Here is a 27,481-nt window from a genome sequence, read left to right on the forward strand (position 1 = left end):
AGTGATTCAAATTAAAAACTTTATTTAACAAACTGAACATGATTAAACCACCTTAAGAATCATTTTCTAACGACTATAAATCCCAAGCCAAGGAAACCAAAGTTATGAGCTGATAATCTTGTCCACCATGCACGATGTCTTCCTTCACTTACTTGCTGTTTTTGTTTTATTTAGGCTTAAAACAATTTGACAAGCAGGCTGGGAAAATGATGTTTGTATTGGAACTACGCCTGCTTAACCTACAACCCAAATTCAAGATATAATTGAAATATGCACAAGTAGAGTAATGCCACCTTTAAACAATTTATTTCCCTTTTTCAAAGCACACATTTGTATATGGCATTCAAGGAAACACTTGACATCTTGTAGAGTTTGCTTATCTGCTTTCTGGAAAATAGTCAGCTAAAAAGATGATAGGCTTCATTTTCAGACTCTGATTTTGGTCTCCAGCAATACTTGAGGGAATATCTGGCTCTTTAGCTGCTAAATGATTTGTTAACCATCTATTCCCCATCTGTATCAAAAGTACTTCTGTCTGGTATATTGTTAGTTTATACGATATTGCTATAATTTTTACAGGGCATTTGTGTTTAAGCTAAAAAATAAAATGTACAGTATTTTCCTTCTTGGAGTAGAAGTATTTGGAATTACTCAAGTAACTTTACGTTACTTGTACCTAATGTGAGTAAATGTACATAATACCAGTTGAAAGTGGCCTCAATGATTGTATTCTTCACCAGACGATTAATAAACATATTTCCCAAAAATGCCAAACAGAGCCTTTCAGGGAGCATAATGTGTTCTGTAATTAACTATGCAACACTCAAATAAACAATTTTCTTATTTTTTGGACAGTATACTGTAGCTATACATGTAAAACAAACAATGATAATTTCTTTATAGTAGCGTTGACTAAATAAATAAACCTCATAATGTACAGTTAATATTACACTTATCAATGCTATTTTTCTATCAAAAATGTTTCACAAATGTTTTATTTCTGCTCGGTCATATTTGGTCAGGAAGTAAAACAAAAACAGGTAGAAACGTAAAAGGAGTATCTCTCAAGCACAACAAAATTCCAGTATTATGCGATGCAGTGACGAAGGGAACGATAATACAACATTTCATAGCAGTGAATACATTCACACACTGATATTAAGCACACTGTTTGTTTTGTATGTTTTGTGGTGAAACCTGCTCACATCAGAGACATTAAAACCATGTAAGAGCAACTTTAAGATGAATATAAACTTCCTGTTTTTACAAGGAGGAGCCTAGAAGACCCAATGTGTGTCCAGACTTCTCTTTTTAAAGGCACACAAGAAAACTTGACTGACTCAAACGTCATACAACAGAACATTTCCCTCCACAGCGGCAAAATAAAGCTTCAACACCTCGAAAAAACAAAAACGTAATAGCACTTACTACTTACCAAAAGACTAAAGTTTTAGCAAGATCAAAATTACACCTGAAAATAGCTTGCATTTCTTCACAATTCAAAGCAGTAAATAATGCATGAAGTTATTTGAGTGAAATTGTCCTTGGAGTTTGCTTTTACAGACTAAGAGCAGCACTCAGACACTGATATGCAAATGCAGACCTCACAACGTGCTACAATAACAAGCCTTGTCACTGACTGCAGTCGTGTGTGTTTTTTCACTTGGTTTAATGAAATGCGTCACTGCTGAAAAATATTTATGTTTTGATTTAATGTACATATGAAGGAGTGTGTGTAACCTGAAGTATGCAAAGCCATCTGTAACTTTACAGAGGGATTTCATGGCTTTCTTACAATGATGAAGAGATTGGTTTCTCATCTTTATGTGCTTGTTCAGCATTTTAAAAATACTTCCCTGCCCACCAATGTTTATTTGGATGACTTTTGTCCAACCGCAGCATCTAGCTAGCTGATTGAGAACGCCAAGAAGCAGGACATGCAACTCATGCAAGTCCCACATTTTACAGGCTTTCATACAAACCTCTGATGTATGGGCTGTGCCTGAGAGAGCAAACACTTTCTTTGCACTGAAACGATGAGCAGACACACAGCTAAAGGTGGCCCTTCCTCCCCTGTCTTCGTCCCAAACATACAACATCCTCTCTCCTACCTCGCTGCCTCGTCACTGATTTACATCCTCATTCACCGTGAGCTTGACCTTCTATGGTGACAACATTCACACTTTTTTTTACCCTTCACAGTATCTCGCCCTGTCTGAAATTCACAGAAGCACAGCAGGCAGTGAGATATCTGACTAACACTTAATTTATTTATCCTTTAGGCCTAGGCATTTCATTGTGTTTTATTGCAGGGGAATATTCTGAGTATTTAAAAAAAATGGCTTATTTTAGATGTACTGCTAGGTTTTTACAAGGAAAAACTCTTAATGTTTACCCGTTCCCCACTTACGTCTGAATGTATTCAGAAAATGTCAAATGAAACCAATGTTGATCATACTGCTCAGATTTGAAATGAGCATTGATTCTTACTCTTACAATTTTTGACCGAATGCATTCTGACAAGCAGCTGGTGGAACTACATATTTATTCTTCTCGTTTCTTTTGCTGCTATGGAACATTTTACTACCTTTTTTTAAAATTAGCTCGCAGTGATGCAATCACCAGCAGAATGAAACGTTAGTCTGCAGGAAGTAGGGCAGATGCCTCTTCAGATTACTCTTTCTCTTCAGCAAATCACACAAAGCACAGATTCACTCGACATGAGTAGGCCATGGCCCTATCTGCAGATCCTGCAGTTGCACATACTTTTTTTCACTGTATGATGAGTTTCATAGCCGGATCCTTACTGAGACATCACAGATGCGAGCTGTGAGATTTCCAAAGATCTTCATTTGACAGATAAAATGTTTTAAAGATGGATTTTGCAGGAGTCCTGCTGTAGAGTACCTGAGCCAGATTGCACACCTAAAGAAGCGGGGCATTCACTTGTGCTGCATCTGTCTTTACAAAGTCTTGCATGGCTTAAACAACCTCTTGAACCTGACAATGCGACTTGTAGTCTTAGCCTACGTGCTCCGGTAGGTCTTGATGATATCTTTGATTGTCCTCCTGCAGATGGGGCAGCATGCGTTGGCCATCTTCTTGAGTTTGAGGCCACAGGCGTAGCAGAGACACATGTGTCCGCAGGCGTAGAGTACGGTGTCCACCTCGTTCTCGTAGCAAATGGTGCATTCGTCGCTCCACGAGCCAGAGTATGATGGGAAGGTGGGGGACTCTGGGTGGCTGGAGAATGGAGAGCTTGGAGTTGTACCTGTGGTGATGAGACAACACATTTGAGATCTGTGAGTGACTTGGAAAGATAATTGAACAAGAAATTGAAATAGGCTTCCAAGTGGTTCAGGCAGACAGTTTTATTTCTACACTCCAATGAGACTCTTGTATCAAATGCACCTTTTTCTGTGTATTCTTTATTACCATGCCCACTTTTTTCTGCTAATGAAGCTCCTTCTGTCGCTATTGTCTGCCAGGATTTTTCCTGTCATGCTGTCTGCAGCTTGGGACAGCAGTGATGTCGGGGATCACTGCTTCACATCCTGAGGTAAATATTTGCTTTATGTAGATCCATGCGTATTGTGAGCCGATGTCTTGGCACTGTACAGTCAGTATTTGTGTGCTGACGGCTGTTCTATTGCTCTCCCACATGCCTGCATGTTTTATCAATTTCATAAATAAACAAAGAAAAAATATCGCAAACATCTGCTTAGCAAATACCCATAGGGAGAAAACATAGACAAATAGTGAAACTGGAACTATTAGACAAACCTGTGGAGGAGGAAAAGGCTGAGTAGTAGCTGGAGTTGAGGCTTGAATTGAGGTTGATGTTCAATTGTGTGTTGAGGTTTGGCTCGGAGTTGCCGCTGCTGAGCATTGTGGGGGTGTTGGGTGTACAGGATGGGGAGCTGGGGACCGACGGGCCTCGAAGGTCTGGGTGTGGAGATGAGCCTGAAGTTACAAAAGAGACATCTGGGTCACAATAACAAAGACTTAGCACAATATAAAAATCTGAATTCCATGATTTGTCCCGAGACATTTATGGCATTACAACAGCACGAGTATAGTGCAGATGAAGCAAAAAGAGTAGACCTACATATTATATAAAGTATGCACGGATTATTAATTGTAAAAAAGAAACACAATAAGTTAAAATAACTAACAGATAAGTACACCATGGTAAAAAAACAACACCTAAGTAGCAGCATATCTAAAGAAAGTGACCATATCAAAATATTGAAGTAGCTGGTAATGTTTACAGTTTATAAATAAATTGAACGATGATTATATGATCATCTATAAAAAAGGAAGCTAAATGCAATCGTTCCCAACTGGGAATCAAATATTTCCATCATGACACTCCGCTGAGCTGTTAATTAGAAAATGTAGGTGAGAGGATGTCTTGTTGCATCCCTGTTAATGTCTCAGTCTGTCACACTGACACACACATAGTACATCTCTTCTATAACCAAGCAGATGACTTGTGAGTGCACAGTGTCTGTGTGTGGGTGTCTGTAAGTGAGTCAAGAGCCCCCCCCATTCCTTCCTCCTTCATGAGCCCATGATGCCTCTGGGTAGGGTACAAAAGGCTTTCACAGAATCTGTTGTGTGTCCCGTGTGATCCGTCCCCATTCGCACCTCATAACCACCGGCCCTGGCATCAGTTCTTTCTATTGGCACTCGTCTCTCCTCACAGACTAGAATACCGACCCTGATTTCAGAGACAGATTCTGATCCAGTCTGCCTGACGGGCACACAGCATTGTTGTTTATGCATTGTCCTTCAAATGATCACGGCAGAAATATTGCTAAACCGTCAGGCCAGCCGCTCACTTGGCACCGTCATTCATACAGTACGTGTCAAATGATCTATTATTGGTTGTTTGCATCCTCTCCCACAGTTTGCTTGTCCAAATGTTCATACAATGGCAGTGTGGGGTGGAGAAACAGCTAAAAAAAGAACCACAGTTGGTGAGAAATTGCTTGAATAACAAAAGACTGTTGGCTTAATATAAGCAAAAGACACTTATGTGGTGTGTTGTTTGCAGAAAAATGTATACAGTTTGTTGCATAACCCTAGCTTCGTGCTCTGAACTCTTGCCTCTTTCTTTGGACCACTCCAACCAGTAGTCTCGTTTCAGCCTACGTAAACAAACTATAGTAACCTTTTAGACATGCAATGATCAGCTTGCTGCTATAAGAAAACCTCCATAATATGTACTTTTAAGTTTAGCGCTGTGATCAATGTGTTTGTTCTATTTTTGCTGAGACAAGCTTTTTCGTCTATCTTTGTATTCTTTATTTTATTATTGCTTAGAGGCATGTATCAATACTATGGCTCTTATACTCCCTCCCTTCCATTACCTGCTTAGCCTGACCTATGTGGCAGACCAGCTGTTAGCAAAAGTCTTGGTGAACTCCTAATGAGAAGGAATAGATAACCCTCATGTCTATTCCTGGTCCTTTCATCAAGCGTACCTCTCATCTACTTTTGTATTATGAATTTACTGCTGGCTGTGTGACCAGGAATGAGTATGTGAATAGCTTTAGTCATGCAGACAGTACAGGAGACTTATTTGTGGCTAAGCATGTGGTGGCTTTCAACACTTGCTTATCAAATAAAGAGTTTTTGGCACACCGTGTCAGGCTATTTATTTCTTTCCCAAAGTCTTGTTTTAAACCTGCATTAACAATTTTCTTTTGGTGCGTTGGGGGCAGCAGAAAGGAGCTTGTAAACACAACACTGACATCCCCTTTTTAGCTAATTTGGCAAAGTTGTTAGCCAAGAGACTTAATCTATTAATAGATCAGTTATAAAGCTGGATAAGAACTGTCATTTGGTGTAGTGGTCCTTTAACGGATTGAAGTCCAGCATTGTAGCTTTGTTTTGTTCTCTAGCAACTCCTGGGGGAAATATCACTGTCTTTAGCAGCTAGGTTAAGTGCTTCACTTTTGGCTCTAGCATGTCAATAACTGTGTCTGTGTGTTGTACAGTTTTGCAGCTTTTTTTTTACTAAAAAAGGCTACTTGATATAGCCTAAACGATTGCATACGCGAACATATGAAGTTGCAAAAGAAGTGCAAAACCAAAGCAATGAGTCAAAGACGCCCAAACGCTACTTGGAGCTAAAGGAAGCTTTAGAGCCATGATACGTCTCTGTACGTTTGCACGTAGAGTAACCCCTTTTCACGAACAAAGAGTTATATGATTAATTAATAAAAAATCTTAATTGCATCAGCTTTAAGATTACTGCTGAGCACTTAAACACGTAAACCCACAGCAGGAGACCTGTAGTATGACGACTGAAGGTCATAAACGATTCAAACTGTCTCACATGAAATTAAAAAGATAACACTGACATAATGACGACGTGAGAGCAACAGTCTCCCATCTGTTCCATTTCACTGGCTTGACGACACCCAGCCATGACAAACTGTCAATTGCCTCAGCGGCTAGATGTTTCCATGGCAACACGTGTCATGTGGCTCCAGAGAGTGGGTGCGCACAGACGTCACAAATGCACTCCCCACAGCTGGAGTGGGTAATGACACGAACAGCGCTCATACCCCAAAGAATCAGTACGGACCGAGGGTGGGCAGTGGGCGCTTAGGATAAGGAAATTCACAAGTAAAGAAGGGAAATATTATTGGAGGACCAGTGTTACGGGGAACGAGCTGTGGGTGGAATACCCAGAATCTCAAACCTCCATGCAATTACATTTTAATAATGCATATTGAGGGCATCATAAGGAGCTATCACGGGCCTCCTGCTGATACATAATGCTGGCTGCTGGGAGCCCACGCAAGACAGAAATAACCTCCTCAGCCCTGGTCTGACTGACAACATGAAAGAGAGGAGAGGAGAAACTGTTATGAATAATAGGACAGAAACTTTGCCTCTTAATTATATATACACTTCCTGTGAAGAGAAGGCTAACCGGCTGGTACAGAGTCATTTTCATTGTAGCCAGAAGACATCGCGGCCGAAAGATTGTTTTCAAATAATTAAGATGAATCTGCGGCGACTGCAAACAAATCAAAAGCACTCACATTTAGCTTGCTGCACTCTTCAGTACTTCAGTCACACAATAAGACACGTCCAAGCATGCTTAAGCTTCTTCTAATGAAAAATTGAGAATTTTGCAAGTGCAGGAGTCTTAAAAACCGAGCAAGTCATACTAAATATTTCAAACTTAGACTTGATTTGCACAAAATGTGGTAACGATTTTTTACCTCTTTGATGGAGATTAGTGCAGTGTTTCCTAAAAAACACAATAGGGGAAGAATCCTACAATTTAGAAAGAATAAGTCCTGAATATTTAGACAATACACTTATGATTAGATCTCCACTTTGAAGCTCACCAGCCTTTGACTCAAACCAAAAACTATTGCTATGTAGGAACATCCAGGGAGTAAGACTCTCAAAAGCAAGCATCACTGTGTGGAATCTGCTGGAGTCACATGGCAGAGGACACAACGTTAATATTCATATCCAAACTGTGAGGGGGTTGAATGTAAATGCCAGACAGATGTACGAGTTGATAAAGAGTCAGAGCAGCCAAGATTGGAAACTAGGGGGGAAACTATTTAATGACTCGGCTGAGTGGAAATTCAGCCTCAAAAGGTCATTCAGGGTTCCAAGACTGCAAAACCTCTGAGTGGAAAGTAGGAAAATTACATTGTGTAAAGATCTACGCAACATTTTACATTTCTTTTCAGCTTGAATTGATTTTATATTTAAACATTTGCTACAACTAATGCTTATAAAAAAGCTTTCTTTTCTTCTTTTCTCCTGGGCTAAATCTGTCGTCTTTTCATTTTAGAACAAATATATAATTTGCAAATTGTTGCTAATTTTGCATTTTAGCTTGGATTTGTGGGTTTCCTTCGACAGTTCAATAACATGGGAAACATCACTGACTCTGAATGGAGAAAAGAAGGCATGTGGAATCAGTGAAACTAAGCTATTTTAAGTACTGAGGTACGTTTTAGGTTATCATACCCAAACTAATGTAAAATCTGAAAGGTATTTTAGGCAGTTAAAATAAAAGTGGTGTGAGCGTACCTAAAATCCTGAGTTGTGTGATGGTGCCGTGCAGACCGTAGAACATCCAGAGTGGTCTGGAGTTATCGACACACAGCTGCATCCCCGCGCTGACACCGTTGTGGCTCATCATGACCTCTCCTTCTGTGTTCACCACAAAGCCCAGGATATCTCCACTGTGGAGCGGCACCGCCACCCGACCCACGGCCCAGAACTCCTTGCGGTCAACCAGGGACTCTGGGTTTGACGGGAGGTCACTTTGCCTCAGGGTGGCTGGGTCACAGGATGTCACGCCGTAAGAGAGACACCCAGGCCGGGCTACACCTGTCTTCACCTTCACAAACACCGTCTCTGAACAACTCATCGGCCGATTGGTGAACACCAGGGTCCTCTCGTCACCACGGTGATCCAGCCTCGCCACCGTGTGCTTATCCAGCCCAGTGACATGGACGCCATGCACCGAGTGGAAGTGCAGATCAGTGTCCAAGTGGCTGGGCAACAGCGAGCACTGCTGGGAGTTTTGAGAGTTTTGGGGCACATGGCAGGAGGCGGAGCTTAAGCGATGTAGCCGTTCCTCTTCCTCATCATCTTCTTCCAGATGCGTGTCTTGCTGCTGTAGGCTCAGGTCACACAGGCTGATGGAAAGGCGAGGGTCATCGCTGTTTCGCTGAATGTAGGCCCTGTGGGCGGCAGCAAAAGAACGAGGACGCAGGCAATCCAGAGGGACCATCTCGCTGTCTGTGAAAGAAATAAAAAATCCCACACAGGAATGTTATATAATACCTTGTTTGTAATGTTTTAAAGAGAGGAATTCAATCTGAACCAACACACAATGTCTGAGGCTAAAACAAGCTCTCCATTTGTTGTCTCTCCAAGTGTGCACAGAACCAAATTTAATTTACGTACCCACTTAGTATTCTGCATATCCTAAGTACAACACTGGTCTGTTTTACATTCACTGTGCGCTGCTCATTCATTACACCTGTCACTGTAAACAAATGGTGCCTTCCGGCTTCTCTGCTATAACATATTCATTCAAAGGCACTCTCGGTACTAAGGCCTGAGAATATGCACAAATACGTCAACCTTTACATAGTCAGAAACATATCAGAACTCTAAGTGGGAGCATACTGTAGCTGCAGGCAATAGGCTACATCACAGTAAAAGAGATGTAACAACTTTATGTAACGTTGAAGGATAAGCGATGCACATGAAGCCACTGAGAGATAATAAAGCTCAGCTTTGTTTGAGCCTCTCGCTCTGTCTTTAGCTCGGAGTCCTGTAATAATGAGCAACATTTAATTTTTTATCTTATTTCTCATTCTTATTTTCACATTCAAAGCCTGAGGTGTGAAGATGCAGACAGAATTAGAAGCGATTAAATCCAAAGATTGGATTTGAGAAAGACTTATAATAATGCAAGTTTACCTTTCAAGGACCAGGAATGCATGTGTAGTATACAGCGGGTGACAAATAGCTGTAAGGAGCTGCCAAGACTCCTCACTGTTTACATAACAAACTGTCTTTGCAGTAGATTCTTAATGTACTGTTTCTAACTCTGTACACTGTTGACATTTTAAGTTGCGTCTGGATGCTAAAAGCAGACTTTTTCCGATCATTGAAAGGGAAAGGCATTCTTAACTGTATCACATGTCTCTCTCAGAAATAGACCTTCCTATTCTAATTCTGTTTACTGTAAACTAGACTCCACATGGGAGCATCACTGTACAACTAAAAGAGTGTAACTTTCCGTGCGCGCGGTCGGTACAAACGGATCTGCTTCGTGGCACGCTCGGGGGCATGCTGCCAGATTTAACACGGCCCTCTAACGCGGGCTAAAATTAGCTTGATTGGACATTTGAGGAGAGTGGGGAGGGACAGGCCGAGCAATGAATGACATGATGACTAAGTTGTGTGGCTCTCAGCCTCAATCTGCTTTGGGCTTCCCCTATGGGAAGTGGACTGAGCAGGAGAGGATGAAAAAAGGGTGGGGTGGACACTTAAGAGAAGGGCATACCTCACCAGCTCCTCTTTATCACACAAAGACAGCACATCTCCGGCCAGCCACTGATAAACTGCTTGAACTTAATTACTTCCTCAGTCAAGAGTGTCCACAACCAAGCATGAGGCTCTTATTATTAGCAGCCTTATCGTCTTCAAGGCAAAGTTAGCCGACTTTGCAAACCCCCCGGATGCAAGAGATAATTTCTATTCTTACTATTACTGCTTCCCGTGGTTCACAGTTTAAGTGGTGCAGCAGTCGAAACAAGTTGTGAGAAGAATCTTAATCTTAATGTTCTAACTAAACAAGATGCACAGCATATCCTAGATAATATAAAGCCAAATACATATGTATGATCTCAATCTTGGTTTGGTCTCGAAGGAGTATGGGATGACATTTTAAAAATAAAACAACTAACAATTGCTTTTTTTGTCCTATGGTAAAATATGTGTACACCAAAAATTCACCCTATGATGGCATGACAAGGTGTAAAGAACTGCTCTCACACACACATAGCGAGACATGGCTGAACCAACGCTTTCTTTATATCATTCACAACAGGGATATCCACCAATGGAACCCTGGGGGTATTGAAAACGAAATTATGACATTTGAAATGGAATTCCAACTTGAGATATTTAAACAACAAATCATATGTTATCCTCTTGTCGCTGGTGTGTAAACATGCTTTATTATTACTCTTGATATGGAGCCAAGTCTTCCTTTTGGACTATTCACTCATTAAAATGTCAGTCACACGTGACAGGTGCAGTCTTGACTTTTGCCCTCTGAATTATGTTATAAAATTAAGCATGGGCAGTCACAAGAAATTCTTTGCAGCTTAGCTTAATTTATAACATTTGGCAAAGCTCCAGTGGTTTTTCAATAGCATGCAATAAGCATTCAGTAATGACAGATTATATTCAACTTCAAGTTATAAAGTTCAAGACCTTGAAACTTTTGAAGAACATGGTGAATTCTGAATCACAGAACAACACAGACGTGATTAAGTGCATGGCCGAAATTGTCCAAGTTGAATTAAGTGGTCCTTGAACAGCTACTCAATCTCATGAGGAATTAAATAGAGGAGCACAGACCAACCTGACACGGTTCTGCACAGTCAGTGGCTGACCTCTTGGCTTTTTTATCAAGCAAACTGGCGAAAACATTAGAAATATTTCTCGACTCTGTTTATATTAGAACACACCACACCAAAGCATACACCTGCATGAAACCACTCTACCTGTTCTAGATATTCCTATTCAAACAAGTTGCAACCTTTTACTACAACATTTACTCTTACCACAACCTGGAAAAACCAGTTCAAAGCAGGATGTCCATGATATAACAAAGAAAATGTCGTCCAGTTTCACTGGGAACACATGCCAGAATGACAACTAATGATTGCGGTTAAAAAGCTGTTTGAGGTACAACACGCTTGACACAGACAGCTTGGCTCCTTTTCATTTGAACTTTTTGAGAGGCCTTCATGTATTACAGTACTGTAGTTTTTGATTCAAATCATTCAATTCAATTTTTATGAATGCCTTTTTTAGTCTTGAACAGCTCTCATGTAAACAAGTGCAGGATCCTGAATAGAGGAGGAAGGGTTCAGTTGATTCCTTGGCCCGCTGGAACAGGATTAGGAGGCTTTGGGGGGCTTTATTGAAGCTGCAACCTCTACACAAGGTCAGCAACACCAATTGTGTGTGTGTGTGTGTGTGTGTGTTTGGGGATTTACCCTAAGTATGCATGCCTAGAGGGCCTATCCAGGACTCTGTCTAGAATGAGTGAGTGAAGTCATCTGTCATGAGAAAGGAGGCTTCGGGAGGGAGGGGGTTGTGTATCTGTCCCAAAAAGGAGAGGGAAGTACTTTCACTTATCAAAGAATAACAAAAAGAGAACGGGCTCTGAGGGAAAATCTGCGTTGATGAGCTTTTAAGGAGTGGTATCTCACTCGAGATAATGGCGCAAATATACAGAGGGTGAAGCGGGAGGGGCTAAAAGGCTTGAGAGCGATACGATATTGATACACAGTGAGCCGCACAGTTTGAGTTTCTGAGATGCCATGTGCAATCTGAGCCACATATGTTGCATTTTTAAGAGATCAAGCAGAGTCTCCGTTAAGTGCCAGATGTTTCTAAGTTTTGGACTTTGATCGTGGAAAGAAAAGGTGACAAATCGCAGCAGTGAAAATGTCACTCAGCACTTTGGGGATGTCATAAGGGCACAGTGTTTCCGAGGAAAGTTAAACCTTGATGTGTCTTTACATGCATAAATCATCATGCACTTTCAAACAACGCTGCTTTGAATATTTTTGTTATACTTGACATATACTAGTCATGACTGTCTTCAAAGTGTAAGAGTATCCATTGATTGTTTCAATCTGATCTCAGACACATTTTTCCGATTATGAATTCATCTCATTGTTACAGTCAAGAAAACTGCACAGATGGACATATCTGATACCTAAATACACACAGAATACAAAATACACTGGGACGTGACTCTGGTCATCTAAAAGTGATTAGCTTTCTCTCCGAAGGCTTCCGCCCGTACAACCCAGCTCCCAGGATCCAAACCTGACAGGCTCTATTACGATTTCTATTTAGATTTCTCCGTAAATTTATTCGATTCCATCTGGGTCGATTAAATCCCAGCTGAGCCACTGTCGAGAGGCATTTATTTTGATTCAACAAATCAAATAAATTCCAGGCACTGAGATCATTCGAAACCAAGCTCACATGAATACATAGACCCTAATCCTGATGTGTACATGTTGGCAGATGTTAGGTCAAAGGACATTTTAGTTTATACCAGACCTCTCATTTCATTGTAACCAACTGTCTGACACAATGACTTTACTTCAGTTATAATAACCTGAGGAGGAATAAAGAAATAAGGAGCCTTTGTAGATTTTGGTTTTGCTTAAACATTAAAACCAAGAGGACTGAGAAAAGCAAATTATACTTAAAGTTACTTTAATCTACTTATATTTTAATGAGCAATTGATCAAATGACTGTTAAGTGAAACAGATGGATACTTTTCTTTCAGCTTTAGTTATTCTTAGCCCACATCCTAAACAAAGTGCCATGGCAAAGAATATTCTCCCTCTACTGCAGGGGTGTCAAACTCAATGTCATCGCGGGCCACATTAGCATTATGGTTGCACTCAAATGGCCAGTTGTAACTTTAAGACTATATAATATATATATAATAATGTATTATATTACATTATTGCCTCTGCATTGGATTATTATCGGATAGGGTAATAACTTCATAATTAACTACGTCTGAAGGCAAAAGTCTAGGGCAAATAATTGCAAGTCTCTTCAGTGCACATGTCACAAAATGAGATGCATTGTGGGACATGTAGTTTATTGGCAACATGCTTCTGTAAAGCGGAATGTAACCGTATAATAATCTTATGACATTATTTGCAAGCTCTTGCAGGGCCACATAAAATGAAGTCGCGGGCCGGATTTGGCCCCGGGCCTTGAGTTTGGCACCCCTGCTCTACTGTTTAGTCTGTAAATCTTTTATTTCCTTTATTTGTTCAAGTAATTTCTTGGCCGGCGCTTTTCTCTTGCCTCAGAAGCACCGTTACCATGGTTGCCTTCATCCAACATTTGTCTGTTTCTGATTACATCCATTCTACTTCAGATTAAGAATTCCTATTATCTAAGGCAAGGTGAACTGCTATCATCAGTTATTGTAAATGTTTATAATTTAGTACATACAAATCTTCTTTTGACATCTATTTTCTTGACCATGATTCCTGAGCCTTGTTCACGTCCAGCCTAAAGTCCTGCCTCCACAATATGTTAATCTTTATTTGTTCATGTTGGCGTTTCAATTCATAGCACACTAGTCTAGAAATAAATGTAATAAAGAAGGGACTGCTGCACTGGAATCTGGGTTATCTGCATTCCAAATTCACACCATTTATAAATACTACACAGTAATCCTTGGAGTGCATTGTTTGGCAGTTAGCATACAAAAAAGGTGACTAATGCACTATAATTAAGTTTCTCTATTAGCAGAATATAGTGCTTACTGCGCAGCTGCAGATGCCAATCATGGTGAAACTATACCATCAGCCATTGGTAATTTGCAACAATCACATAGAGCAAATGAAACATTGCTATTCAAATGTTGCATTGTACATTGTAGGACATTATCAAAACCTTGTGATTGTAGCATGAGAGTTGACCTTCTAAGTATGGTCATTATACAGAATTAATGTAGTACTCAATAGTGTATACACAACAATTGTTACTTTTAGCACGTAACACTATGTTAATGCTGCCCTTGAGAAGGGACTTTTGATTGGCTGAAAGCCGAGGAGCATATTTACAGCTTGAGCATCAAACATGGTGTGAAAGCTAAAGGGAACGATGTACCTTCTTAGAAATGGACAAGGTTACCGCAGCCTTAAACCACAACCATTTGTACCCAAAAATGGTATTAACATGGGTTTCTTTTGACCTGAACATAAGTTGCAGGCTTCAGTCATTTCCAAAAGAGGAGAACTTGGGACAGAGTCCATAGTCTTGCACAATCCTGACTATAATCAGCTTCAAACCGCCAGTCCCTTTAAAACTAAAAAAGGATCACTTTTCTTATGATTTATTGGTATGATCAGCATACAAAGAAGCATGATTCATGATTTTAATCTAATTCTGCCAAAATGATTCAGCTCAAGGAAATTACTCAATGTTTATAATATGGAGACACTTAGTATGTCTCGTTGGCTGGGAAATTACAGTTGACAGATTACTTTGTATATTGTTGATACCATGCTGAATTTCCAGTTTATTGTTTTTGGAGGATTTGGCTCTGAGCAGCAGACCTAAAATCAAACTTCAAGTAATAGTACAACATCACTTGGCAGTACTTCAGGGTAAACTGAGCAGTCAGGACAATTGTGTGTCTTTTTATTTATCAAAAAGAGTCTAGCTCTGCTCTCCTAAGGCCTGTGTATACAAGTAAGGAACACACCTTCACAGTGTGATACACATACATAAAGATACAGTTTACACTGAATTTAAAGTTCTACTTTTATGGGCTATTTTAATATTTGATGATTAATAGCCCACATTTAGTTCCTTATCCAGTCATACTGAACCATTGTTACCTACATTGTCAACAGGCTGACCCTACACTGTATTTCTGGCCACTTGTCAGGTTGCACCTATCTGACCTCTCTATATTTAAAACCAGTTCATCCACAAATCAAAATACTGTAAAACTCCACATAATCTATGTTGACAAGTAAAACAATAAGTGAGATATGTGGCAAGTGAGTGTGAGCTTCAGGCGCATAGAAAGAACACGGATTAAAAATAGACACAAAGAGAGGAAAGTACAACACAATCAGGTTCAACCCAACATGTTTGTGCAACACAGAGCTTGTCAGCGTTCACACACACTAGGTTTTTATCTGTTCGCAAAACAGGTGTGTCAAAGGTACAGCGATATTTAACTGCCGTTTTTTTCTTTTTTAAAACATGATGTCACCATGATAACAAGTCCCAGCTATGCGTTCAGCTATGTGGGGCTGTGCATTGAGCTAAATGCTCAGCATTTTAACAGGTTTTTTGTTTTCCACCGTTACATACATTACAGGTTGAGGAATAGTGGAAGTAATCATAAGTTGCTCTCAAGCTGAAGTTTAACAAGTGTGATATTTAACATGTTGTCCTTTTTAGTTTGTCGAGACATTTCATACAAAACCACATAATGGCCCTATCCGAAAAGACCAGGGATAACCAAAGTCCTGTACTGACAAATAATTACATTTCATTCCAATTAATTGCCCCATCCAGTAGATACTGAGATATTTTCTAATCTGCACCATTGTTTCCCAACATCAAAGCAGTATATATTAATACTTTGGAGACCATGAAATAGGGCTGCACGATATATCGTGTTGTGACAATAATCGCGTTATGCGCATGCGCGATATTGACATCGGCGGATGTACGTTTTTAAAAAAAAAATGTAGGACGTGCGATATTAAGTAGGCAAATTAACTCAAACACGTCATGTTACAATTATTGTGCTGCTTGCTACAAAAGGAAAACTTGCGCGGCTTTCATGTCAGGGGTACTTGAGTGAGTGACATGCAGGCTCTGCATGCACAGCAAACCACCAATCACAACCATTCTTGATCAGATCACAGCAGGATAACCGAGCTAGCTCAGCTTGTTGCTCTTATAACTTAAGATCCAGAAGTCTGTGACTAAAATCCTTCATCTGGTTAAATATTGTTAAAAAAAATACCAATTGTATAGCATTAAAGTTCAAGAAAGGATGGTTTGCGGACAAAAAAAAACAGTCTTTTCTTCAATTCCTGTATTTATTCATATCGCAATATATATCGCAAGGGAAGAAAATATCGCAATGTCAGTTTTTTCCAATATCATGCAGCCCTACCATTAACAGCTGGGCAAAATGTTATTAAAATCCATCCTACTTTTGTTCAAATAGAACAACAGAATGACATTCCCATCCAAAAAGCACACAGCAAAACATCTATATCTATGCAAACTGTGTATGCAAAAAACCCATCAAGTCCTTCTTTCATATCTGCTTCCTTTGTCCCTGGAGGTTGAAACATGAGTGATTTCTCTCAGGATGTAAGTAAGCATGAAAAGCATATAGCACAAGGTTTTCCCGACCATGACGCTCTACAGGCCTAATGCATTGAAATGCCATGTACAGACATGATTGATGTCAACACCCTCCTTTTAATCACCTGGGATGTATGCTGCCTCTTGACAGTTGGGCAGCCATTTTGGATTCTTCTCTAACGACTAGAGAGACAGGTTGCAGATGATGTTAGCTGACGCCGGCCTCACGGATCACTTCCAGTCTGTCAGTGATTAAGTGACTCATCTACCGCTGGTAAACAAACCCCCAGTAGAGCATCTTGCATCCATCAAAAGATGGCTTTGACTCGCTCCGCTTATCTAACTTGGAAGGAATCCATCATACCTGTACAAAATGCTGGATGCTGTGTGGTCTCTTGGGACTCGTCCCATAAACAAATACATTCTGTTAAAATGCAGCCGTACATACAAAGCAGGTCCCGTTACTTTTGAATGCAGAAAGGTATGGCATTCCCATATGTCTCGCTTCAGGGAAATCAAACTGAAAACACTTGCAAGTTATTTGTGACCTGATTTCGGGAACTTCAACAACAAACTTGATCAAACTCAAATGTTAAAAAGTTGACTACATAAAGTAAAAAAAAACCCTTTCAGTCTTTCAAATTTAACAAAGTTGCAGTTTCTTATAGTACAGTTCAGTGAAAAAGTAATAGTAAATAGATTTTTTTTTTAACTACGGCTGACAGACTATGCTTTAGAAACATTTCCTTGAAACAAATACACTTGAGGAAATCATTTTTCTGTCCCTTTAAGGCCAAATGTGTGTAGCACAGACTGTTCTCTTCAAATCCCAAGCAATGCACTTCAGTCCTTATTGATATCTGCGTGAGTAGGACAAGTGTGGTGATGTAACATATCTTTCTTAAATTGCAGGGACAGCATTGTGGCTCAGTTTGATTTCAGCAGATTAATTTAGCTTCCCCTCTTACGCAACACCATATTGGCTTTCAAGCTGTCTCTCTGATCTCAGGATCACCTTTGACTCCCTGCATGGGTGGCTGGCTACTGAACTGCACTCCCTTGATAAAAGCTTAGAGAGGAAACAATACCACTCTTGAAAAGATCCCCAAACATCAGAATAAGACCTGATGGCAGGAAAGCGGTTTGGCATCACGCCGCATTGAGAGAAATGAAAAGGCAGCGAAGGATAGCGACTTGGATGAATTCCTTAATATGGTGATTAAAGTTGTGAAAGATTAAACAGACAAAAGAGTGTTTGATGCAGATCATCCAAGGATAAAATCAACATATTTTGACTGTAGCCCCTCTTCAATGGATCACATTCATGATATTTCATTGATAGGAAATAAAAAAAACTTCAAAAAGGGTTTTAACTTTATCATGGGCTCAAAACACATTTTAGAGGCTCCGTTCTTACAGAAATATATGACACATAAGGGACCACAGGTCATTAGCTGAAGCTGAAGCATCATACCAGTAACATATTTCATCAGAACAGCGCTGACAGTGTTTTCAGTACACGTTTATACTCAGGAGACGGCTTTTGAAGAACGTGTCACGTTAATTTGTGCCGACTTTGGAGCAGGGACACTTTAATTAATCCATGAAATATTAAAGGCGAGGGAGCTATTCATGGAAAGGATGTGATCAGATACAGTAATGCTACATGTGTCCTAAAATAAAGTGGTGAGAAGGCTGATTGATCTTAGCGGACAGCTGGGGAATGAGGTCACATCACAAGAATGGTTCAGCTTAGAGAAACAATGGTTTAATGTGTTGAAAAAATACAGATCTTTTACCACCCCTCATATTAGATATATATTTTCTTGATATGTACTCCAACATTTTTGGGATTTTCTTTTATTCTTTTCTAAGTTGGGCAACTCACATCCTGTCTTTTAGTCTCTTACGAGTCAAACTCCAGAAATGTTTAATCCTACAATTCCCATATTACAACTGAAATCTCTTTTCTTGGAACCTTTCCTTCATGGTAAATGTGCATATCTATCAACATTTCACATCTCCAGCTTGTAATGCAGTCTTTGATGCAGAACTTTAAATCTCAAGTCTATATTGAGAAAATGCTGATGACATCATCAATTTTACACATTAAAGTCCGTTTAGATGTCTTGAAGAGTTCAACTGCATACTTTATATGGGACAAGGTTGAAAAGCTTTTTCTTCAGCTCCAAATAATCACCTATAAATGGATAAATTGCCTCAAGTGTAATTGACAATTAAGTCAGCAACGGCTGGGTCTGAGGACTGTAACTGTGGAAATGAAAAAAAGAATCATACTTCCTTTCTGCTGGTAGTTATGGGCTTGAGGCCACATTTTCATATGGGACCAAATTGTCGGGGGTCAAGTTGCATTGTGGGTAATGTAGGCGCCAGGTTTTGACATGAAAACATTTCCAAACATTTTTTTTTCATCCATACTGCCCATCATCAATATAAAAATGTTAAAGGGGTGCAATGCTGAGGCTAAGTTGCTGGATTACTGTTTTTAAAAAGCCCCGTTTACAGCCATAGGATACGTTACCTAAACTGTCTCACAAAATGAGTAGTACTGACAAGTAAACCGATCCCCATGTGTACAATTGGTGGAGTGGCCCTTTAAGTTAATGCTCTCAAAGTGCATTATCTCACTGACACAGCAATCCGTAACACTTAAGTCATAAGGTTTATCACAACTTATTTTCTCTTATATTTTTACTGTCTTACACATTAATCTCAAAAGCCAAATCAAGGTCACCTCTCTGAGCAATTTTCTACACTCCACAGAGCTTATTCACAGCTCCACGCTCCATTTGTCTCCTGTAAAAGAAAACACTGCAGCCGATCTGTAACTCCCACCTGGACAGATTGTGTGATAATAAGACCAGAACAGGTGAAATTTGGCTCAAATGATCAGCTGGTGCAGCATTAAATCCAGAGCCAAGTGTAAGCATCATTAAGAATACAAACGCATTCTTCTGTTGAAGGAAAATCTGCACATGTGCCAGTCTACAACACCAGACTTTGATGTGTTCGCCCATATTTCAGACACTAAGTGTTTGCTGAACTGCAGCCAACTGCTGAGACAATACTGGGCCTTTGAGATATACCATGCTCTCGAGTGGTGACGCTCTCAGGCTATAGAGGAAAGCTGATAGCCAAGTGATCCTTCAGCTGACTGAAGGCCGAGGCTTTTCGGTTTAAGCCATCAATGTGGGGATAAAGGTGATCGATGTGGGAAAACCAGAGAAGATACAGTGGGATTTACAGCTGCTGGCCTCATTCACAGGGACAAGTTACATGAACTACAACTATACATTGCAAGAAATCCTAATTTGAATTGGGAAAATGTACGTATTATACCATACAGTTTTGCGAAAAGGCATTTTATTTAAACATATGAATCTTTGTTTGGCACAATAGAAATTGAATTCAGACTTGGATCCTCGGAGTGAGACATTCCTCTGGTTTGATTGTCTTGGAAAAACATCAGAGCCATGTCATAACCTGACATCACCCTTCTCTCTGTCTGTCTTCTTGGGATGACCAACACACTCCTCTTGTTATTCGGCAAGAGCTGTGTGCTGGTCAGCACCACAAGGCCAGTGAACCCCAGATAGTGGCACTCTGGCGCTGGATACCAAACAGCCCATCACGAGATAGCACGCTTCTCGCTGTCAACCACACCGCGAGAAATGAGGTTAAATGGCACTATCTACACTATATGGGAGCCTCTTCTATTTTTATTAACGGCGTTGACAGCCTCTATTCTTTGGAGAGAGGCAGCACAATTCTTGGAAATGGTTATAAATAAGTACCGAGGTGTCCACAAGGATTCCTATTTATCTATTTTGCATAGTTTTGCATTGTTTTCAAAAATGTGAGACATCTGTTTTTGATGCATGATGTGTTTCATAAATGCATCTCAATCTGCAATCCAAACATACTTCAGATGATTCAGTGCGGTGAACACTTAATGATTGCAGAGGACCTGTTTGCTCTTAATTTCTTTGATTTAATGACCCTTTAAACAGCATGGAGAACTTGTTAGAAGGGATTTCAGACAAATAGAAATAGAAATTCCCCCTTTAGGGACATTTCTTTGATACTAACAACCGTAACTATACAATCTACCTAATCTCCCACCATCTTTTTCCACTGAGCTATTTGGTCGGTGTGGGAAAGTGGAGCAGCTGTATGTAACATCTCTTTTTATCCACTCACACTGGAAAAACAACATCAAATGATGAATGGTTTCAAGTGGAGAAACATTATTGTAACAAGGCTCTGTGAGGCTGTACTTTAACATGTTGATGTTCAGATATATGCTGTTTGTCGTGTTTACCATCTTAGCTTAGCTCGATTTACATGTTAGTATTCTAACATTTATTGCAATTAACAAAAGTACAGCTGAGGCTAAGAGAAATTGTAATTCAGAGGATCCTCAAAGTAATTGGGATTTGTCCTCTGGGGACCATGAATGTCTGAACCGCATTCATGGAAATCCATCCAAGTTGTTGAGATACTTTAGTCTAGGCTAACCCTAGAGGCACAATGCTGGCGTTACTGATAAATCTAAGTTCACATTCATAACTCACCTAGCAGCTGGACCCCCCTGGTGAGGCCGTAGATGTCTATAAGAGCCCACAGAGGAACAGAGACATGCACCCCGCTGAAGAACAGTGTTGGGCTCGAGTCGTTGATTCGGTAAAACACCCGGCCTTTCTTGTCTACCCAGAAGGAGATGATGTTTCCCTCATTGGACAGCTCCTCTGGTAGAGCTTTTGCCCAAAAGCCGCTCTGCGAGACCAAGTCAGGGCAGGCGTACTTCGGCAAGGTGTCTGGATTGATCCTTGATGGGTCTTTGGATGTAAAACCAAGACGCAGAGCACCGCTCCAGCAGCACTGCTTTTTGGTGATCTGGAGTACACAGTTTTCAGAAATGAAGATGTTTGAAATGATAGCTAAAATGTTGCTTCTTTAAGTTAAGAATGACCATACTCATTGTTAATTTTAGTGGGTTAACATGCTATCATTTGTTAAACACAAAGCGCAGCTGGGGCTGAAATGATGGTCATTACGTTTGCAGTATTTGACTAATAAAGATTATGACCTTGCTGGATGAAATAACCAACGTTTTTTCTGTGGCCACTTTGGGACTTCTGTACAATATTTCATGACATTTTATCCAATAGCTGCTAAGATTATACTCAGACCGATATCGAAATCTGTAGCATCAAGCCGCTAGCGTGGCTAAATTTCAATTTTAAGCAAACTAAGACGAGTTACCTTGGTATGTTTATCACCTGCAAACGATTTTTGTCTTATTTTGAACTTCTGTTTACTTTGCATTTACCGTGCCAGATAACAGTAATCCTCACATGGCAATGCTTGCCCTGCTCTCTCACTTTCGAGACATAGATGGCCTGATAGGTGAAGTGGAAACTTGTTCTAAGCTGCTGCTGCTTTGGCCCACACAAGAGCAAGCCGAGAAAAGAGAGAAAATCAAAACAGGAGAGCAAAGAAGGGGGATGTGCAGAGAGAGGGGGAGGGTTAAAAAAAGAAAGAGGAAATGTAAGGGAGAATGGGAGAGGAAGGACTCTCCATCAGAGTCACAATTAGCGTCTTCCTAATTTATAGTGTCTCTCACTGTACTCTGTATTCTAATATAACAAAATACACTATGCACTCACACTGACAGTGTTCCTTGTAGAAGTTTACTCAATGTGCACTATCTTTGTTTTTAAAGTTAAATTGTTTACTGAAGATGGTGGAAGCCATCTGGATGATTAATGTTGGACTGGTGTAATCCACTTGCTGGTTTTGGGTTGCAATTGGTGGCAGCGTCGTGTTTAACAAATTATTGTTGCTTATTTAGATATAATTGCGACTCTTGAAGAGGCTCGGGCATGCTAATGCATCAAATATGATGCTTGTTTTGATTAGTCAAGTTTTTTTCTGTTTTGCTTAATGTAGCCATTTAACCATTTTTTAAACGAGTACTCGTTTGTCACAATAATTGACAATAACGCCCCACTCTATTGGTTTTAATTATAGTTAAACATGCTTGGATCTTTCAATTGACCTATTGTAACTCCCATTATGTTATTATGTAACTATAATATGCAACTGGCAAACATTAAGTGTAATTTTTACCTTCAGACGAACTTGCTCATACACAGCGGTTGGTCTGTTGCTGAAGGTGATGGCGTTGCAGAAGCTGGCCTGTCTCTTGACGGTGCGTTGGGATATGTCCATGACGATCTGCGAGCCCTTGGTGCTGGGGTGGAAGAGCAAAGGGAAGGAGGACAGACTCCCACACGGCTGGATGGGCAGGCAGCGCTTGGGCTTGTGGTGGCATCGGTGAGATGTGGCGGGAAATGGCCCGTTGAGAGAATCTACAGAATGTGGAGAAAGAAAAGTGGTTGCTCAGTGTGGTCCACAGTTGGGGAGCAGAAACTACATTACTGAATACATTCTTCTTGGGGCACAATTTACAGTAAAACAGGTTTAAGATTAGATTAGAATATTAGATTACACAGTCTGCACCACCGCAGGCTTCACTTTGAATATAATATAGTAGCATGGTGAAGTGGACTCCAGGTTGTGACCTGCTGCTGTCACATGTCATTTCCTCTCACATATCTCACTTGCTCCTGTAACATCAAATTAAGTGAGAAATGCTTTAAAAATAATCTAATACCCAGTTTTCAGTTTCTCAAGGTACCACAGTGCAGCCACACACCTAGATGAAAGGACATTGCGCAAAGTGAATTACATGCAAATATGTCCTTGGATGCAAGGACAAAATTGCTTTCTTGGTTACGTAATTGAGGAGAACAAAGGAGCTTTGAGACGTTCATACAAAAATGCTCCAATTTCAGTAAATAGTCTGAAATTAATTTGCAGTAATCCCAAAAACTTTTGTTATTTTTCTTATTCTTGCCAGATTTTAAACTGGTTTGAAAGTTTATGTCTCACCGTGCAGGAACACATTTACAGTATAATCAGTAGAAAAGAGGAAATGGGGGATAATGAAAACAAAAAATGATTAGCTAACATTTAAGGTGCTCTAACATCATCTCTAGCAGTTGAATTAGATCCACAGAAAACAAGTTTAGGATCGTACAGGATGTTAGCTATATGTTCAGCTGTTGATACACGTACGGTATATACAGTACAGTACAGTAAATATCTGCTTCGCTTTAAATAGTTAGTCACGTTCACACTACAGTACCTTCCATATCAGAGTGAAACTAAAATAAAAACACTGCTGCTAAGTGAGATTAAGTGACCTTTATTGTGTTTTGCAGGTCAAATAAGAGCGAACCCAAAGGAGAACATCTGACTCATTTTTCCCATGTGAATCATGACTTCTCCCACTAACCAAAACATGTTTTTCAAATTTCATCTGTCTTTTCGGGTTTGAGATGATAAAGAATTTTCTCATCATGAATCTGATATCACAGTTTCTCCCCTTCATTAGGACCTACTCCCACTGCTTTTCTTTCCACAGTTCTGTTCAAAGCATAACTCCAAGGTCACTGTGGCATTTTGGCATTTCTTTCTCACTGACATAGGACTCTCATCACATGTAGGATTATTCAGAGACATACAAATGTAATTACATCACGATTGGAAACTGTTTTCTGTATCTTTAGTTCTCTCTTCAGTGACATTTAAAGTACGATAAAATCCAGCCAATGTGCCAAAACTGGAAGCCAAATAAATAATTCAGTCCTAATTAACACTTCTTCCTTGAGAACTGCTTGTATTTTCACACCTACATTTGGAAGACTGTGTAGGAGCTGCTTGTGTTTGTCCGTGAGAAGAGTGGACTATATGAGCCAGTGCTGAAAGACAGCTATTCTTGCTTTCCTGCGAGCGACCTTGGAGGGTCAGACGCTTCATAATGTTCCCGACAAATCAATCAACACTGTCAGGATTGGCAAAGACTAATCATGTGACTTCTCGGACCATGTCTGGTGTAGCTTCACTATTGTTCAGATTTCAGGGAGGACAGAGATTAAGATTTCCGGGATGTTCAAACTTTTGTTGTGTTTAAACTAGAAAGAGTCTTTCCCCTTTCACCACAATCACAGAGGCTATGCCAAGAGTTCTGGGCTCAGTACAGTATATTTGTTAAGCTCTCGTCGCAGCAGAACAATGTCGAATTGTGCTCTGTGCACAACAGTGGTCTTAAATGAAGTCATAACAAATCCTTTAACCATATTGCATCCATGATGTCATGTCAGACGTGATGTCTAAGGGGAAACAAAACAAGAGTTTATTGTGCTCCGTAAGGAACCAGGCCTAAGAGTGAATAGAGTGAATTTCCTGTTAGGTCTGAAAACAGGAGCGACACCTCAAAGGCCTTATGCTTTAACATTTTACCAAAAATCCAATATCTTCTTTCATTTTCACTATATTCATATAATTTCTACTGAAGGGAATTGAATTCTCTAGTAGTCTGTTTTCTATTTTCACATCCCAGGCATCTTTAAATGGGTTCCAGAGCACACAGAGGGCTTTATAAACTATGACTACAGTTGAATGAGTAAATACATGAATAAATAAAAATACCACGCTTGATTTACTGTAAATGACACTTGGTTAGAGCCAAAAGTGCTGATGATACAGTGGCTGTTGAAGTGTGTTTAAAAAAAGTCATGCGACCTGACTAAGACGTCACAGTAAACAGTGACCAGAGCCCTGTCATGATAAAAGAGAGGTGCCATGACGAATGTCAGATGAGCAACTTAAGGGAGGGTAATGTTACTTAATGCACCACCGAGCACAATGTGACTGCCTCGCTGTCATTAATTGGAAAGGACAAACTGTGCAGAGACAAAGAGTGCCCCTGGCCATTGTCACCTGGTCTCTTACGCTCTTACTGTGTTTTATCCCCAGGCTCGGTCTCAGTAAGAAGCCCAACTGAGGCCCTAATGCAGTGTGATGTTAGTATGGAGCTCGATGGCCCTTTCTCACAAGACAAGAGCTCACATGCAGCACCATAAAGAGCCAAAGGGCACATACATGTTTTGAGCCTTTGCAAGTGTGTCATAGCATGTGTATTGTATTAAAAGGTAAACTGAAGTGATTTTAATACATGGAGAAATATAAAACATCCTCCCATAGGTACTTGCTGTCAGTCCTGTTACTTTAACATTGATGTTAATTTTTCATCTAGTGACATGTTTTGAATGTAACCCTATGTTGGCCTGATAGTCTCCCAGTTTGCTGTGTGTGTTTTGCATACAATATTGTGTTCTATAAAAAAAATTAAAATTGTTATTAGATTTGGATCCTTGAAGAGAAAGTCATCGAGTTACCAATTGTTAAGAGATTATTTGTATGTTCACCAAAAAGAGACGTGAAGCAGAGACCCCTTTATCCTACAATAATTATCTTTTTTTTATGAAAGACTATAAATACAATCAAATAAGGCTAACTATTCTTGTCGTTAATGTTAAAAAGCTGAACTAGATTTACTCAGATAGTCATGATGTACTCAAGTCTAAGGTTTAATATGATTATTTTTGCTTGTTTTTTTCGACCATTGCCGAACTAATTTAAATGTACAGCCACATAAACCAGAGTGGAGCATCAAATCCTCACATTTAGGAATCTGGAACCAGAGAACATTTTGCATGTGCTTAAATAACTGATTCATATAGTTTCCCAATAATCTTCTGGCTGTGCCTTACTAAATTAAATAATTGACTTATTTTTGCAGCTCCACATAGTCAATTTCAGACCATTTTTTAATCATGGACTCGGAAACCTGTGAATTGTCAGAACATAAAATAGTCTATTAATACAGTAAAGGAGTAGAAAAACCGCAATATTAAGTCAAACACACTTTAAAGTAATGTTTTAGTGTTCAGCCCACATTGCATTATTATTTATATGTTCAATCATGCATGTTGTGAGTGTATCACAATCAGAAAACCAATGGATACAACTTTACATTACGATGGTATTTATTGTAACAAATAACTCAACTTCTAAATGGTTTATTGTAACTAGTTAGCTAGAAAGCTTCTGCAATAAATGTCAATGTAAACTGAGATATGAATGTGATAAATAAGAGCGCTCAATGCACCTGTTAAACATAAATAAATAATGGACCAATTGATCCTCACATAAGTTGAACAATAAAGTTATCAAAAATGTTTTCCAAACATCCGGATATTCACCCTGTGAGTGTATCACTTTCAAACAAACAAGCCAGGTGAGAAAAGTTATGTGCCAACTACTTTCAGTTTATCCTGGGGGATTTATTTTTAATTATATATGACTGTAAACAACCTTAGATGCAGAACAACAAGAATCCTTAGATAGTAGACGTTTTTCAAAATGTGAAAAACATGATTTCCTGTTCAAATTTCCCCCTTATTTAAAGCCAGTCGTGACTTACAGAAGGTGTTAAAACTTGGCTACTTTCACTTCAAATGTATTTTAGGCATCCAGGACGCCTACAATTCACATGCACACAGGCTCTAGGCTGCACAGGCACGCTTCATACCCGATTACATCGTCTCCTCTCATAATAATCACCGGATTTATTAGTTGTAGTTATCCTTTGTGCCAGATGTGCTTACCGTAGAAGGTATTCCTGGTGATCTGACCTCCCATGGCTGCATGCAAGGTGCGTTCACCTCCGCTCTCTATACCGGCTGAATCCGGGATATTCACATCCAGCTGCGCGTCTGTAGCGGTAACATTATACGGACACGATTCCGTTCACAACAAAAAAAAGTCCCGACAATGATTTAGATGCAGGTTGTG

At 39.8% G+C, this 27,481-nt stretch overlaps 1 protein-coding gene across 1 annotated transcript; it reads right to left on the minus strand.

Annotated features, from left to right (window-relative positions):
• Positions 1–5: 5 nt before the first annotated feature.
• Positions 6–27,481, minus strand: LOC307045119 (E3 ubiquitin-protein ligase NEURL1-like). Its single transcript, XM_079690644.1, has 6 exons — positions 27,295–27,481; positions 22,847–23,088; positions 21,289–21,610; positions 8,077–8,793; positions 3,784–3,963; positions 6–3,271 (listed from the first exon to the last, which is right to left on the minus strand). Exons 1-6 carry the CDS (start codon positions 27,326–27,328, stop codon positions 3,027–3,029), a joined length of 1,740 nt encoding a protein of 579 aa, XP_079546770.1. The 5' UTR covers positions 27,329–27,481; the 3' UTR covers positions 6–3,026.

Source organism: Notothenia rossii (assembly GCF_949606895.1).
Source record: "Notothenia rossii genome assembly, chromosome: 6".
NCBI classification, from domain to species: Eukaryota; Metazoa; Chordata; class Actinopteri; order Perciformes; family Nototheniidae; genus Notothenia; species Notothenia rossii.